This window comes from Coregonus lavaretus (assembly GCF_964263955.1).
Source record: "Coregonus lavaretus genome assembly, chromosome: 18".
Taxonomy (NCBI): domain Eukaryota; kingdom Metazoa; phylum Chordata; class Actinopteri; order Salmoniformes; family Salmonidae; genus Coregonus; species Coregonus lavaretus.
In genome coordinates this window covers 35,050,346-35,067,643 of record NC_140005.1, presented here as the reverse complement: position 1 = coordinate 35,067,643, position 17,298 = coordinate 35,050,346, and the positions used below count along the sequence as shown (strand labels likewise).

General features: G+C 43.9%; 2 protein-coding genes across 2 annotated transcripts in view; one reads left to right on the top strand and one right to left on the bottom strand.

The window, feature by feature from the left end:
* Positions 1–17,298, bottom strand: part of LOC311145425 (protein transport protein Sec23A) — a 31,977-nt gene that overhangs the window by 9,541 nt on the left and 5,138 nt on the right. The window contains exons 9-10 of the mRNA XM_084181662.1: positions 13,003–13,083; positions 5,310–5,399 (exon numbers count right to left, since the gene is read on the bottom strand). Coding sequence (XP_084037788.1) covers positions 5,310–5,399; positions 13,003–13,083 — 171 coding nt within the window. The remainder of the gene's footprint in view (positions 1–5,309; positions 5,400–13,002; positions 13,084–17,298) is intronic.
* On the top strand, positions 2,196–3,145 carry LOC311145426 (adenosine receptor A3-like). Its single transcript, XM_084181663.1, has one exon. The coding sequence runs from the start codon at positions 2,278–2,280 to the stop codon at positions 3,067–3,069; it is 792 nt and encodes a 263-aa protein (XP_084037789.1). The 5' UTR covers positions 2,196–2,277; the 3' UTR covers positions 3,070–3,145.

Sequence of the window (17,298 nt, the reverse complement as noted above, 5' to 3'; positions counted from 1 at the left end):
GAGCATTGTCTGGCATAAAAATCATGGTCTTCTTGAAAGATACAGACTTTTTCCTGTACCACTGCTTGAAGAAAGTGTCTTCTAAAAACTGGCAGTAGGTTTGGGAGTTGAGTTTGAGTCCATCTTCAACCCGAAAAGGTCCAACTAGCTCATCACTAATAATACCAGCCCATACCAGTAACCCACCTCCACCTTACTGGCGTCTGAGTCGACGTGGAGCTCCGTGCCCGTTATTGATCCAGCCTCGGGCCCATCCATCTAGTCCGTCAAGAGTCACTCATCTCATCAGTCCATAAAACCTTAGAAAAATCTGTCTTCAGATATTTCTTGGCCCAGTCTTGACGTTTCAACTTGTGTCTTGTTCAGTGGTGGTCGGGTTTCAGCCTTCATTACCTTGGCCATGTCTCTGAGCACTGAACACCTTGTACTTGTAGGTTGCAGTTCTGGAATATGACAGCACTGGAGGATAATGGGTTCCTGGTAGCTTCACGTTTGATTCTTCTCAAATCTTTGGCAGTTAATTTGCGTCTTTTTTTCTCTCAACACGGTTCTTGCGACCCTGTTGACTATTTGCAACAAAACGTTTGATGGTTCTGTGATCATGCCCCAATATCTTAGCAATTTCAAGAGTGCTGCATCCCTCTGAAATAGTTTTTAAAAATGTTGACTTTTCAGAGTCAGTTAAATCACTTTTTTGGCCCATTTTACCTGAGGAAAAGCTGCTGCCTAATAATTATACACACCTTGATATAGGGGGCCACACCCTCCCTCATTACACAAATACACATCACCTGATATGCTTAAATCCAATAAGCATTCCAGTTTATACAGCTTGGAGTTGGGAAATATGCATAATAATGATGATAATGCCTAATAATTGTGCACACAGTGTAGAAGTGTACACATGCATGCACATTCAATGAAATGCTGTGATGATCATAAACGTAAATGCATTCGGAAAGTATTCAGACGCCTTGAATTTTTCCACTTTGTTAGGTTACAATCTTATTCTAAAATTGATTAAATTGTATTTTTTTCTCTGCAAATCTACACACAATACCCCATAATGACAAAGCAAAAACAGGTTTAGAAATTTTTGCAAATGTATTATTAATAAAAAACAAATATTACATTTACGTAAGTATTCAGACCCTTTACTCAGTACTTTGTTGAAGCACCTTTGGCAACAATTACAGCCTCGAGTCTTCTTTGGAATGATGCTACAAGCTTGGTGCACCTGTATTTGGGGAGTTTCTCCCATTCTTCTCTGCACATCCTCTCAACCTCTGTCAGGTTGGATGGGGAGCGTTGCTGCACAGCTTTTTTCAGGTCTCTCCAGAGATGTTGGATTGGGTTCAAGTCAGGGCTCTGGCTGGACCACTCAAGAACATTCAGAGACTTGTCCCGAAGCCATTCCTGCATTGTCTTGGCTGTGTGCTAAGTGTCATGGTCCTGTTGGAAGGTCAACCTTTCCAAAGGCACTAATAGACGTGGGTGTTTTATTCAAATTATTCAAATAATTTGCCATGTACAAACACACACATAACTGCTACTGCCTTATGGACAGCCAGAGAGGAAAAACAACTTTCAGAAGAACGGTAATAATTAGGTTATATGAGGGGGCTTAAGAAAGCAGAAAGGCAATAATGGATTATTGGAATCTTAGATTGAATTAGAGGCACACTTCTTGCCAATTATCCTAACAACACTCCAGAGCCAAATGGCTCATTAACTGTGCGGCAGCCATTAGTGGAGGAGAGGATATTAGATCTCAAGCGTCTGTTTACACCGGCAGCACAACTCTGCTACAACCGCTCTCTCCCTCGCAAGTCTGCGTATCCACACACCAGCTCCTTGACTGTTTGCCTCCGTATTTACACCATTAGGGCTGAATATTTCGGTTCTCATAGTTCTACTGCTTGAGAGAGGGGTGTGGCGGGCTGTTTCGCCCTCCCTGCCTCAATCTGAAGCAGAGATAGTGTACAGCAAGGCAGAGAGGAGCTAGCTAAGCCCTTAGAAGGACAGCTAGAGGACTTGGAGAGGAGCCTCCCCTCCCAGAGCACAGCGGGAGACTGACACATCCACAACAGCAACCAGTTCCCTGGAGCCCCCGAGGACCAGCCCACGGCACACACAGGATAACGGCACTTCACACGTCAGCCTCAGTCAGCCAGCAAGCCATTCGGTCAGTGGGATCTCATGGCCTGAACCAGGCGGGAGGAGAGCGAGTAGCCAGCAGCCCAGGGAGGACTTCTCTTCCATCAGGAGGCCGGGAGGATGCAGCCAGTGGCCCTGGTCTATGCAGCTCTGATGGTGGTCTCCAGTCTGTGCTGTGTGTGTGGTAATGTGGTTCTACTACTGGTGGTTCTTCTCAACAAGGAGCTCCACACTGAAACCTGGGCCCTGACCCTGAGCTTCTGCCTGAGTGACCTGGCCCTGGGTCTCTCCACCATCCCCTTCGGAGCTTACAACAGCCTGCTCAGGCCGCAGGGCTACCCCAGCGACGGGCACCTCTGCCAGGGCAGCGCCTTCCTCTACCTGCTTCTTCAGCTGGCCTCCATCCACTCCCTGACCTGGGCCACCATTGACAAGTTCACAGAGATCTGCTTCGCCCTGAGCTACACCACCATCTGCACGGCCAAGAGGACCAGGGTGGTACTGGTCCTGGTGTGGCTCTATGGCCTGATCAACGCAGCCTTGCCACTGCTGGGCTTCGGCAGCTACACCTACAGCAGCACCAGGTTCCTGTGTGGCCCCAGCTTCCAGCCAGACTACAGGGCCTTCAGTATGCTCTTCATCGTGGTTGGGATCATAGCACCGATACTCATCATGTGCTCCATGTATGCATACATTGTGTATATTGCGAGGAAGCAGGTGCAGCGAGGGACGTTTGTTTGCAACGACCAGCACTGTTTTTATGTTCCTGCTAATAACTACTTCAGGAGCTCCATAGTGATGGTGGCAACTGTGGGTGAGTCTCATTGGTGGTTACATACCAGTTCTAACCTTGTGAATAGTACATTGAAGCTCTCGATTTGTTGCTGTATCCAGACAGAGCAAGGCATTTGAGATATATGGTCATTCTGAGCACTGAGCAGATACACAGATTAAAAAACTTTTATGTAAGTAACAAAAGCAAATAACATTCAAGGTCCATCAGTGGCTGTTATTATTGACATCTTTCTGTAGGCTACATTTGTAACGGGTCAAATTCAGTTTTTTTGAAATGGTCAATGTGCTATAACAACATGACACACTACAATAAGGTTAGTGATTTAGGAATCTCGCGAATATATAAATATACTAAATAGACTTCTTCATATTAACATGTAATGTTACCGTAATGAATCGAATAACCTCCTGTTAAATATATCGCATTTCAATAAGATTACCCTTGACTCGCTCTTATAATATATACGTAATTACTCTAATAATCTCCCATCTTAATTCTCTCCATTGTCAGTGTGCCTGCTGGTGTGCTGGCTGCCTTACATCACCACCTGTTTCTATGAGACGTTCAGTGGCCATGACCCGCCAGCAGCAGCCTCAGCCATAGCCACCTGGCTCGTCCTCTTCACCTCCGCACTCAACCCATGGATCAACTCCATGACGCAGACGTAAGTAATAGAGCAATAGCCCCAAACAAAGTCAAATAGAAATATAAAGAGTCATTTCAATGCCAATTAGAATAAGGCTCAGTCTTGTGCAGATGATATAACGTAATAATATGAAGGCCCCTCAATAGCCGCTTGAAACCAAAGTCAGAGGGAATTGAGAAGCTAGCTCCAGTACATTTCTAAATGAGGGCTGTTGAGAGGGGAAATAGCTGAGAGCTTGAGATGATTAAAATGAGCTTCTCAGTGTGGGAGCAGAGCGGTGGCTAGCTGCACTGCATCAGTGGTTATATGGTTAATGGTGGCTTACTTTCTCTCTCCATCTGTCACTCTCTCGGATTCAATCTCTCTCTCCCTCTATTTATTTCTCTCTCCCTCTCTACATCTTGCTCTCTCCATTTCTCTTCCTTCCTCTCTATCCCTCTCAGGCGGTACAGAGCGGCTCTGCGGAAAAGCCTGAATAAAATACGACAGCTGCTTCAGCGCCCTCTGAAGAACTCCCACCCACAGAGCACCGCCATCCAACTGGAGATAGTGAGCCACCACCACATCACCAAGCCATCACTCTGGTCAGATAACTCCAAGCCAGGGTCACCAGAGACTAGATCCATGTCAGAGGTGACAATGTAGGATAGTAAAGACCCTGGGCACAGTAAGGACATTACACTGGACCAGGAATCCGTCACTGTGGAGTCATCTTTTAAAATAACTACAGACTAACCACATAATTGATTTTATGGATCCCAGGACTCCCTGGAAAACAGTGGCAATTGTTGCTGACTGGACTACCTGGCTAAATAAATACAAATTAATGAATTAAATGAAAGGTTGGGACTAATCAACAAAGGAGGACTATACCAAGGCTCATTGTGCCGAGAAGAGGCAACCATCTCCCGTTTGAAGAATGTGAGGTCATTGTGGTCTTTAGTGGCCATACACCAAGACCGCCATAGCTATCCTATATTTTCAGTTTCTGATGAAAAAAGTTTGAACTACAATGTTAAACTTCAATATTTGAATTACACTGGAGACTGTGCTAAACTGTTTACAGACAAACAACACTGTCTGTCAGAGAGGAATAGTCAATCCGTTTTCAGTCAGTAAATAAATATTCATCAAAACAAATAATACTGATTCATATAATGTCAAATATGTTCTTCCTTAATGAATATACCCTGGGCAACACTGACAGTCTACAATAATGTACATGTAGCTACCAGATTAAATCTACCAGATTAGCATAACAGGAAATACTGGGTTAGAGTGAACGTGATCATTTCAGAACCATCTTGTGCTAGCTAATGTTGGTATGCTTTATAAAGAGGCCATAGTGGTTTCATATACGAGCACACCATCTGGTGGCATAGTGATGCAACTCTAGCCATTACCTCTGGTCAGTCCAGAAGTAGAATATCATAGTAATAGAATAGCTAGTATGCCCTCTGGTGGTGCAATTAAATTATCTAAATCTTTGGCACGTGGAACGTTTACATTTGTACATTTACATTTGAGTCATTTAGCAGATGCTCTTGGCAAACATGGCTCTGTGGGTTGCCTAATCTCAGATTACTGTGATATAAAACGACTACTCAGCATCCTTTCCTTTCGCTCCTGATCACAACTGAACGCAAAACATGGCACTTGACACAAGTAGCTTAGTGATCACAATTCAGAGTGTGTAATATGAATGCATACCTGATTGACCACCTCAAAGTACACTGCCAGAGTGGTGTTGTGGTCAAGACCACATATCTTCCATTGAGAGGTGCCCCCTGTTCCAATTTCCTGTTAGGAAACAGACAGAAGGGATCATAATCAGAATGACATTGTTCTAGAAGGGATCAGAAACAGAACGTTGTTCCATCTCCTTCAGTAAAAATTCAGGACACAACATTCTGGACAACTAAATTTACAAAAGGGTCAACCAGATAAAAGTATTATCCAAAACAAGATTACTGTACTGTTCTGCATATCTGCTCATTGATGTAGGTCATTTCCATTGAAAAGGACCCATGAGCACCAACATGTGAAGCTCATGGTAGCATGTCAAATGTAAGCTAAGAGTTTATTTTGTTGTGCTGCCGGTGTAAATTTGAATAAGCAAAGGCTTCGATTTCTTATCAACAGATGGAAAAGGGATCATAGAAAACATATACCAGAAAAATTATTTAAACGTTATTAGAAATACATCAAAACACAATAATGTTGAAGTAAAGAACCCCGCCAACTAATATCAACATTTATATTTAGGATAATTTTTTTGCCTTCTGTAAGTTTAAGAAACATTGCCTTGTGCCTTGAAATTCCGTTACCAAAAAAACATATTTAAAAGCTCAGTGCAGTCCTAACTCTATTTTTCCTGTGTGTTGTATCATATTTTACTACAGCTGATGAAACTAACACTGTAAAAGTGTGAAAAGATTTGATCAGTGTCATTTCTTGATAGTTGCTGGTTGAAAATACAATCTACACAGTAGCTTCTAAATCAGCAGGTTTGCATGGGCGGGAGTTTTGGCTTTCCATGGTGACATCACCATGTGGTAAATTTGTTAATAGGCCAATAACAAAGAGTTCCAAACCTCTCTGCCAATAACAATTCTTTTCAGTTTTCCCCTCCCCACTCAGAACTAACAAAATCCTTGCTTGAGAAATAGTTTTGCTAAAAAGCTAATTTTGCCTATTTTAATGGAAATCTATTACATTAAGGTACTTAATTGTTACCAAGAAATGAATTGATATGGATATAAAAACGGCTGCATTGGGCCTTTAAGATATTTTCTCATTTCTCTCCCTCATGTGGGAGGATAATGAAAGTTCACAGAAGTAACAAGTAAAAGTTGACCTATCAATTAGTGTTTTTATACTGATATACATTTTGTTAATTAATTATTAAGTGATTAAAACTTGAAATCCTGTTACCAAAATCGCTAACAGAATTTACAACACAAAAATATTTTAATAGATAACGGAATTTTCAATTGAATTGGCTACAATGGGAAATCATAGAACACAAACCACACTTGGGTCACCTGCTACTGTCCTCCCTTACACTAGCATAATGTTATGTTCAGCTGATAACTTTTTCTTTCTGTCGTCTGGTGGTCAAAGCAATAGTGTGAAAAGTCTGGTCAGTCTGTCCTGAATGTTTTTTTTTAATCCAGTCCAGACCAGCCATGATTTCAACGTCCACAAAAGTCTGGACCGGCCTTCTTTAGGCCCAAACATAGACATCCATGATTGGTTCAGATTTGGTCCGGTCCGGAAAATGTGTTTTACAAGATTGGACAGTACAGTACAGCACAGTAGAGTACACTATAGTAAAGACAAGTATGTACCGGACTGGAGGAATCCCGAAATAATACGAGATAAGAAGCTGTTGAAAGATGCTAAATGTATTTTTCTCAGATGCCAGAACAGCGCTTTATGTAGCTGTCGGGACCTTGAATGTTTTGAGAGCTGTGTTAGCTAGCAAACGTTGTGCTGTCTTTAGTTTGGCTAGCAGGCAAAAGCAATGATGGCCCTTGTAGGCTAAATACAGCTGCCAAAACGTATTATATTAAACTGAGAAAACCACTGTATATGGTTAAAACATATTTCCTTATTTTATTTATTTCACCTTTATTTAACCAGGTAAGCCAGTTGAGAACAGGTTCTCATTTACAACTGCGACCTGGCCAAGATAAAGCAAAGCAGTGCAATAAAAACATTTAGGGGTTCCTTTGGATCAGTAAAGGACTGGCTACATATGTTGCTTATGCAAGGATGAACACTGAACACACAAATAGTTATGCGTTTTGTGCACCAGTGTTTTACAAAAGTAACCAAGGTGAAACATAGTAACGTCAGAACGTTGCTAGGGAAATTACCCAAAATGTGCTACGATTTCGATGCTAGAAATCATAACTTTTAGGAGAAAAATAAAAGTGCAACTTTTACAAGTTTTGAACCACAGTGTTCATATTCAAATCAAATCGGCCACATGCGCCGAATACAACAGGTGCAGACATTACAGTGAAATGCTTACTTACAGCCCTTAACAAACAGTGCATTTATTTTTATCAAAAAAGTAAAAATAAAACAACAACAAAAAAAGTGTTGAGAAAAAAAGAGCAGAAGTAAAATAAAATAACAGTAGGGAGGCTATATATACAGGGGGGTACCGGTGCAGAGTCAATGTGCGGGGGCACCGGCTAGTTGAGGTAGTTGAAGTAATATGTACATGTGGGCAGAGTTAAAGTGACTATGCATAAATAATTAACAGAGTAGCAGCAGCGTAAAAGGATGGGGTGGGGGGGCAGTGCAAATAGTCCGGGTAGCCATGATTAACTGTTCAGGAGTCTTATGGCTTGGGGGTAGAAGCTGTTGAGAAGTCTTTTGGACCTAGACTTGGCACTCCGGTACCGCTTGCCGTGCGGTAGCAGAGAGAACAGTCTATGACTAGGGTGGCTGGAGTCTTTGACAATTTTGAGGGCTTTCCTCTGACACCGCCTGGTATAGAGGTCCTGGATGGCAGGAAGCTTGGCCCCAGTGATGTACTGGGCCGTACGCACTACCCTCTGTAGTGCCTTGCGGTCGGAGGCCAAGCAGTTGCCATACCAGGCGGTGATGCAACCAGTCAGGATGCTCTCGATGGTGCAGCTGTAGAATTTGAGGATCTGAGGACCCATGCCAAATCTTTTCAGTCTCCTGAGGGGGAATAGGCTTTGTCGTGCCCTCTTCACAACTGTCTTGGTGTGTTTGGACCATGATAGTTCGTTGGTGATGTGGACACCAAGGAACTTGAAGCTCTCAACCTGTTCCACTACAGCCCCTTCGATGAGAATGGGGGCGTGCTCAGTCCTCTTTTTTTTCCTGTAGTCCACAATCATCTCCTTTGTCTTGGTCACGTTGAGGGAGAGGTTGTTGTCCTGGCACCACACGGCCAGGTCTCTGACCTCCTCCCTATAGGCTGTCTCATCGTTGTCGGTGATCAGGCCTACCACTGTTGTGTCGTCGGCAAACTTAATGATGGTGTTGGAGTCGTGCCTGGCCATGCAGTCATGGGTGAACAGGGAGTACAGGAGGGGACTGAGCACGCACCCCTGAGGGGCCCCCGTGTTGAGGATCAGTGTGGCAGATGTGTTGTTACCTACCCTTACCACTTGGGGGCAGCCTGTCAGGAAGTCCAGGATCCAGTTGCAGAGGGAGGTGTTTAGTCCCAGGATCCTTAGCTTAGTGATGAGCTTAGAGGGCACTATGGTGTTGAATGCTGAGCTGTAGTCAATGAATAGCATTCCCACGTAGGTGTTCCTCTTGTCCAGGTGGGAAAGGCAGTGTGGAGTGCAATAGAGATTGCATCATCTGTGGATCTGTTGGGGCGGTATGCAAATTGGAGTGGGTCTAGGGTTTCTGGGATAATGCTGTTGATGTGAGCCATGACCAGCCTTTCGAAGCACTTCATGGCTACAGACGTCAGTGCTACGGGTCGGTAGTCATTTAGGCAGGTTATCTTAGAGTCCTTGGGCACAGGGACTATGGTGGTCTGCTCGAAACATGTTGGTATTACAGACTCAGTCAGGGACATGTTGAAAATGTCAGTGAAGACACTTGCCAGTTGGTCAGCACATGCTCGGAGTACACGTCCTGGTAATCCGTCTGGCCCTGCGGCCTTGTGAATGTTGACCTGTTTAAAAGTCTTACTCACATCGGCTACGGAGAGCGTGATCACATAGTCATCCGGAACAGCTGGTGCTCTCATGCATGCTTCAGTGTTGCTTGCCTCGAAGCGAGCATAGAAGTGGTTTAGCTCGTCTGGAAGTCTTGTGTCACTGGGCAGCTCGCGGCTGTGCTTCCCTTTGTAGTCTGTAATAGTTTTCAAGCCCTGCCACATCCGACGAGCGTCAGAGCCAGTATAGTACGATTCAATCTTAGTCCTGTATTGACTCTTTGCCTGTTTGATGGTTCGTCGGAGGGCATAGCGGGATTTCTTATAAGCGTCCGGGTTAAGTCCCGCTCCTTGAAAGCGGCAGCTCTACCCTTTAGCTCAGTGCGGATGTTTCCTGTAATCCATGGCTTCTGGTTGGGGTATGTACGTACGGTCACTGTGGGGACGACATCATCGATGCACTTATTGATGAAGCCAGTGACTGATGTGGTGTACTCCTCAATGCTATCTGAAGAATCCCGGAACATGTTCCAGTCTGTGCTAGCAAAACAGTCCTGTAGCTTAGCATCTGTGTCATCTGACCACTTTTTTATTAACTGAGTCACTGGTGCTTCCTGCTTTAGTTTTTGCTTATAAGCAGGAATCAGGAGGATAGAGTTATGGTCAGATTTGCCAAATGGAGGGCGAGGGAGAGCTTTGTATGCGTCTCTGTGTGTGGAGTAAAGGTGGTCTAGAGTTTTTTTTCCTCTGGTTGCACATTTAACATGCTGGTAGAAATTAGGTAGAACGGATTTAAGTTTCCCTGCATTAAGGTCCCCGGCCACTAGGAGCGCTGCATCTGGATGAGCGTTTTCCTGTTGATTTATGGCCTTATACAGCTCATTCAATGCAATCTTAATGCCAGCATTGGTTTGTGGTGGTAAATAGACAGCTATGAAAAATATAGATGAAAACTCTCGTGGTAAATAGTGTGGTCTACAGCTTATCATAAGATACTCTACCTCAGGCGAGCAAAACCTTGAGACTTCCTTAGTATTTGATTTTGTGCACCAGCTGTTGTTTACAAATATACACAGACCGCCACCCCTTGTCTTACCGGAGTCAGCCGTTCTATCCTGCCGATGTAGCGTATAGCCCGCTAGCTGTATGTTATCCATGTCGTCGTTCAGCCACGACTCGGTGAAACATAAGATATTACAGTTTCTAATGTCCCGTTGGTAGGATAACCGTAATCTTAGGTCATCCAATTTGTTCTCCAATGATTGAAGACTGAAGATTCATAACATTATCTATAAGTAATGTTGTTGAAATTTAGCAGTTTTGTTTCCTGGGTCACGGAACACCACATTTTGTATATAGGATACAACACCATGAGGAGAATGACATTCATAGCCATAATTATGCATTTCTGTGTAGTACAAATCAGGGACCCATGATGAAATTCCGTTACCATATGTAAATCCACTTCACGTATACTGAACAAAAATATAAAGGCAACAATTTAAAAGATTTGACTGAGTTACAGTTCATATAAGGAAATTAGTCAATTTAAATAAATAAATAAATTAGGCCCTAATCTATGGATTTCAGATATGCATCTGTTGGTCACAGAAACCTTTTTTAAAAGTAGGGGCGTGGATCAGAAAACCAGTGACCACCATTTGCCTCATGCAGCGCGACACATCTCCTTCATATAGAGTTGATCAGGCTGTTGATTGTGGAAGTTATTTTTTTAACCTATTATTTCTCCCAATTTTAATTACTATCTTGTTTCATCGCTTCAACTCCCCAACGGGCTCGGAAGAGACAAAGGTCGAGTAATGCATCCTACGAAACATGACCCGCCAAACTGCACTCCTTAACACCTGCCCGCTTAACCTGGAAGCCAGCTGCACCAATGTATCGGAGAAAACCGTTCAACTGACGACTGGAGTCAGCCTGCAAACGCCCGCCACAAGGAGTCGCTAGAGCGTGATGAGCCAAGTAAAGCCCCCCCCCCCCGGCCAAATTGTCCCCTAACCCGGACAACGCTGGGCCAATTGTGCGCCGCCCTATGGGACGGCCGGTTGTGACACAGCCCGGGTCTGTAGTGACGCCTTAAGCACTGCGATGCAGTGCCTTAGACCGCTGCGCCACTCGGCAGGCCCCAGGCCTGTGGAATGCTGTCCCACTCCTCTTCAATGGTTGTGCATTAGTTGCTGGATATTGGCGGGAACTGGAACACGCCGTTCTACATGTCAATCCAGAGCATCTCAAACATGCTCAGATGGGTCTGGTGAGTATGCATGCCATGGAAGAACTGGGAAATTTTCAGCTTACAAGAATTGTGTACAGATCCTTGCGACATGGGGCAGTGCATTATCATGCTGAAACATGAGGTGATGGCGGCGATGGCATTGAATGGCACGACAATGGGCCTCAGGATCTCTTCACGGTATCTCGTCACGGTATCTTTGTGCATTCAAATTGCCATCGATAAAACACAATTGTGTTCATTGTCCGTAGCTTATGCCTGCCCATAACATCAGCAAACTGCTCGCCCACACGACGCCATACACGTGGTCTGCGGTTGTGAGGCCAGTTGGACGTACTGCCAAATTCTCTAAAACAACGTTGAGGCGGCTTATGGTAGAGAAATGAACATTCAATTCTCTGGCAACAACTCTGGTGGACATTCCTGCTGCCAGCATGCCTATTGCATGCTCCCTCAAAACTTGAGACATCGGTGGCATTGTGCTGTGTGACCAAACTGCACATTTTAGAGTGCCCATTTATTGTCCCCAGCACAAGGTGCACCTGTGTAATGATCATGCTGCTTAATCAGCTTGTTGATATGCCACACCTGTCAGGTGGATGGATTATCTTGGCAAAGGAGAAATGCTCACTAACAGGGATGTAAACAAATGTGTGCACAAAATGAGAGAAATAAGCTTTTTGTGCGTATGGAAAGTTTCGGGATCTTTAATTTCACCTCATTAAACATGGGACCAACACTTTACATGTTGCGTTTATATTTTTTGTTCAGTGTAGTTCAATAATCAAAATATATATATTTTCAAAGTCAAGGTGTCATGTTATAGCTGACACCCCATTCTTTCTGCAGACATCTTAATTTGGAGCAGATATTTAACAGAGTTTTTGGGAAACGTGGTCACAAACTAAGGGAGATTTTACAGAAATTCTGTTAAACTTTGCATCTGTACCGTTCTTCCAGTAAATGTTTTTGTAACATTTTCAGTGTAAATTGTTAAAAGTAGTCCTTCTGCATAGAGTTGTATGGTTTGCTAAACTTTGAAAACCAATGTTTTTTGTTTGGCATACATTTTACATTTACATTTTAGTCATTTAGCAGACGCTCTTATCCAGAGCGACTTACAGTTAGTGAATACATATATATATATTTTTATACTGGCCCCCCGTGGGAATCGAACCTACAACCCTGGCGTTGCAAACGCCATGCTCTATCAACTGAGCTACATCCCTGCCGGCCATTCCCTCCCCTACCCTGGACGACGCTGGGCCAATTGTGCGCCGCCCATGAGTCTCCCGGTCGCGGCCGGCTGCGACAGAGCCTGGATACGAACCAGGATCTCTAGTGGCACAGCCTTAGACCACTGCGCCACTCAGGAGACTGCATACATTTTGAGTAAAACAAAAAAATCTCAGTCTCAGCTCAATTCCGTTATCGTGGAATTGCCCTGTAGAGTATTAGGGCACTGATCTATGTATTTGACGTGGACTCACATTTTCAGATACACACGGTCCTTTGGCATTTAATGACACACACGGCCCGATGGCTCCTGAAATCTTGATCTCTCGAGATGTCTGAAATGAAGGACAGATGATATTAGAACATATTTGCATTTTGCGTACAATTCTATTTGGTAAAAGGGTTAAGAAATCTGATATTTTCCATAATGTTTAATGGATTAAATCACCTATCAATGTGGCTCTATTACAATATCTTACACACTACGTAAAAGCAATGTAATGTATTGTAGTGGTATGTTAGTGTGGATATTGGAACACAGTGGCTGCTTTTGAAATGGCACCATATTCCCTATTCTGAATGGCTTCAAAAAGTATTCATACCCCTTGACTTATTCCACATTGTTTTGTTACAAACTGAATTCAAAATAGATTAAATATACAGTGAGGGAAAAAAGTATTTGATCCCCTGCTGATTTTGTACGTTTGCCCACTGACAAAGACATGATCAGTCTATCATTTTAATTGTAGGCTTTTTTTGAACAGTGAGAGACAGAATAACAACAAAAAAATCCAGAAAAACACATGTCAAAAATGTTATAAATTGATTTGCATTTTAATGAGGGAAATAAGTATTTGACCCCCTCTCAATCAGAAAGATTTCTGGCTCCCAGGTGTCTTTTATACAGGTAACGAGCTGAGATTTGGAGCACACTCTTAAAGGGAGTGCTCCTAATCTCAGCTTGTTACCTGTATAAAAGACACCTGTCCACAGAAGCAATCAATCAATCAGATTCCAAACTCTCCACCATGGCCAAGACCAAAGAGCTCTCCAAGGATGTCAGGGACACGATTGTAGACCTACACAAGGCTGGAATGGGCTACAAGACCATCGCCAAGCAGCTTGGTGAGAAGGTGACAACAGTTGGTGCGATTATTCGCAAATGGAAGAAACACAAAATAACTGTCAATCTCCCTCGGCCTGGGGCTCCATGCAAGATCTCACCTCGTGGAGTTGCAATGATCATGAGAACGGTGAGGAATCAGCCCAGAACTACACACGAGGATCTTGTCAATGATCTCAAGGCAGCTGGGACCATAGTCACCAAGAAAACAATTGGTAACACACTACGCCGTGAAGGACTGAAATCCTGCAGCGCCCGCAAGGTCCCCCTGCTCAAGAAAGCACATACAGTGGGGAGAACAAGTATTTGATACACTGCCGATTTTGCAGGTTTTCCTACTTACAAAGCATGTAGAGGTCTGTAATTTTTATCATAGGTACACTTCAACTGTGAGAGACAAAAATCCAGAAAATCACATTGTATGATTTTTACGTAATTCATTTGCATTTTATTGCATGACATAAGTATTTGATCACCTACCAACAGTAAGAATTCCGGCTCTCACAGACCTAAAAGACACCTGTCCCCACACTCAATCAAACAGACTCCAACCTCTCCACAATGGCCAAGACCAGAGAGCTGTGTAAGGACATCAGGGATACAATTGTAGACCTGCACAAGGCTGGGATGGGCTACAGGACAATAGGCAAGCAGCTTGGTGAGAAGGCAACAACTGTTGGTGCAATTATTAGAAAATGGAAGAAGTTCAAGATGACGGTCAATCACCCTCGGTCTGGGGCTCCATGCAAGATCTCACCTCGTGGGGCATCAATGATCATGAGGAAGGTGAGGGATCAGCCCAGAACTACACGGCAGGACCTGGTCAATGACCTGAAGAGAGCTGGGACCACAGTCTCAAAGAAAACCATTAGTAACACACTACGCCGTCATGGATTAAAATCCTGCAGCGCACGCAAGGTCCCCCTGCTCAAGCCAGCGCATGTCCAGGCCCGTCTGAAGTTTGCCAATGACCATCTGGATGGTCCAGAGGAGGAATGGGAGAAGGTCATGTGGTCTGATGAGACAAAAATAGAGCTGGTCTAAACTCCACTCGCGGTGTTTGGGGGAAGAAGAAGGATGAGTACAACCCCAAGAACACCATCCCAACCGTGAAGCATGGAGGTGGAAACATCATTCTTTGGGGATGCTTTTCTGCAAAGGGGACAGGACGACTGCACTGTATTGAGGGGAGGATGGATGGGGCCATGTATCGCAAGATCTTGGCCATCAACCTCCTTCCCTCAGTAAGAGCATTGAAGATGGGTCGTGGCTGGGTCTTCCAGCATGACAACGACCTGAAACACACAGCCAGGGCAACTAAGGAGTGGCTCCGTAAGAAGCATCTCAAAGTCCTGGAGTGGCCTAGCCAGTCTCCAGACCTGAACCCAATAGAAAATCTTTGGAGGGAGCTGAAAGTCCGTATTGCCCAGCGACAGCCCCGAAACCTGAAGGATCTGGAGAAGGTCTGTATGGAGGAGTGGGCCAAAATCCCTGCTGCAGTGTGTGCAAACCTGGTCAAGACCTACAGGAAACGTAAGATCTCTGTAATTGCAAACAAAGGTTTCTGTACCAAATAATAAGTTCTGCTTTTCTGATGTATCAAATACTTATGTCATGCAATAAAATGCAAATTAATTACTTAAAAATCATACAATGTGATTTTCTGGATTTTTGTTTTAGATTCCGTCTCTCACAGTTGAAGTGTACCTATGATAAAAATTACAGACCTCTACATGCTTTGTAAGTAGGAAAACCTGCAAAATCGGCAGTGTATCAAATACTTGTTCTCCCCACTGTATACAGGCCCGTCTAAAGTTTGCCAATGAACATCTGAATGATTCAGAGGAGAACTGGGTGAAAGTGTTGTGGTCAGATGAGACCAAAATGGAGCTCTTTGGCATCAACTCAACTCGCCGTGTTTGGAGGAGGAGGAATGCTGCCTATGACCCCAAGAACAACATCCCCACCGTCAAACATGGAGGTGGAAACATTATGCTTCGGGGGTGTTTTTCTGCTAAGGGGACAGGACAACTTCACCGCATCAAAGGGACGATGGACGGCGCCATGTACTGTCAAATCTTGGGTGAGAACCTCCTTCCCTCAGCCAGGGCATTGAAAATGGGTCGTGGATGGGTATTCCAGCATGACAATGACCCAAAACACACGGCCAAGGCAACAAAGGAGTGGCTCAAGAAGAAGCACATTAAGGTCCTGGAGTGGCCTATCCAGCCTCCAGGCCTTAATCCCATAGAAAATCTGTGGAGGGAGCTGAAGTTTCGAGTTGCCAAACATCAGGCTCGAAACCTTAATGACTTGGAGAAGATCTGCAAAGAGGAGTGGGACAAAATCCCTCCTGAGATGTGTGCAAACCTGGTGGCCAACTACAAGAAACGTCTGACCTCTGTGATTGCCAACAAGGGTTTTGCCACCAAGTACTAAGTCATGTTTTGCAGAGGGGTCAAATACTTATCTCCCTCATTAAAATTCAAATCAATTCATAACATTTTTGACATGAGTTTTTCTGGATTTTTTTGTTGTTATTCTGTCTCTCACTGTTCAAATAAACCTACCATTTACATTATTTACTGATCATGTCTTTATCAGTGGGAAAACGTACAAAATCAGCAGGGGATCAAATACTTTTTACCCTCATTGTACATCCAATTTCCTTTGATCATCCTTGAGATGTCACTACAACTTGGAGTCCACATGTAGCCAATTCAATTGTTTGGACATGATTTACAAAGAAACACAGCTGTCTATATAAAGGTCCCACAGTTGACAGTGCATGTCAGAGTAGAAACTACACCATGAAGTCCAAGGAACTGTCCGTAGATCTCAGAAATAGAATTATCATGAGACATATCTGTGGAAGGGTATAAAACAATTTCTAGAGTGTTGAACGTTTCCAAGAGCACAGTGGTCTCCATCATTGGGAAATGTAAAAAATATGGAACTACCCTGACGCTGCCTAGAGCTAGCCGTCCAACCAACCTGAGCAACCGGGCAAGAAGGACCTTGGTCAGGGAGATGACCAAGAAACCAATGACCACTGGCAGAACTACAGAGTTCCTTGGAAGAGATGGGAGAACCTGCCAGAAGGACAACAATCTCTACAGCACTTCACCAATCTGGGATTTATGGGAGAGTGGCCAGACCGAAGCCACTCCTGAGAAAAAGGCACGACAGCATGCCTGGAGTTTGCAATAAGGCACGTGAAAGACACAGCATAAGGCTAAATATTATGTAGTCTGATGAGACAAACATTTTACTCTTTGGCCTGAATGCAAAGCGCTATGTCTTGAGAAAACCAGGCACAGCTCATCACAGCCTGAATTCAAAATGGATTAAATATATATTTTCTCACCCATCTACACACAATACCCCATAATGACAAAGTGAAAACATGTTTAGACATTTTTCCAAA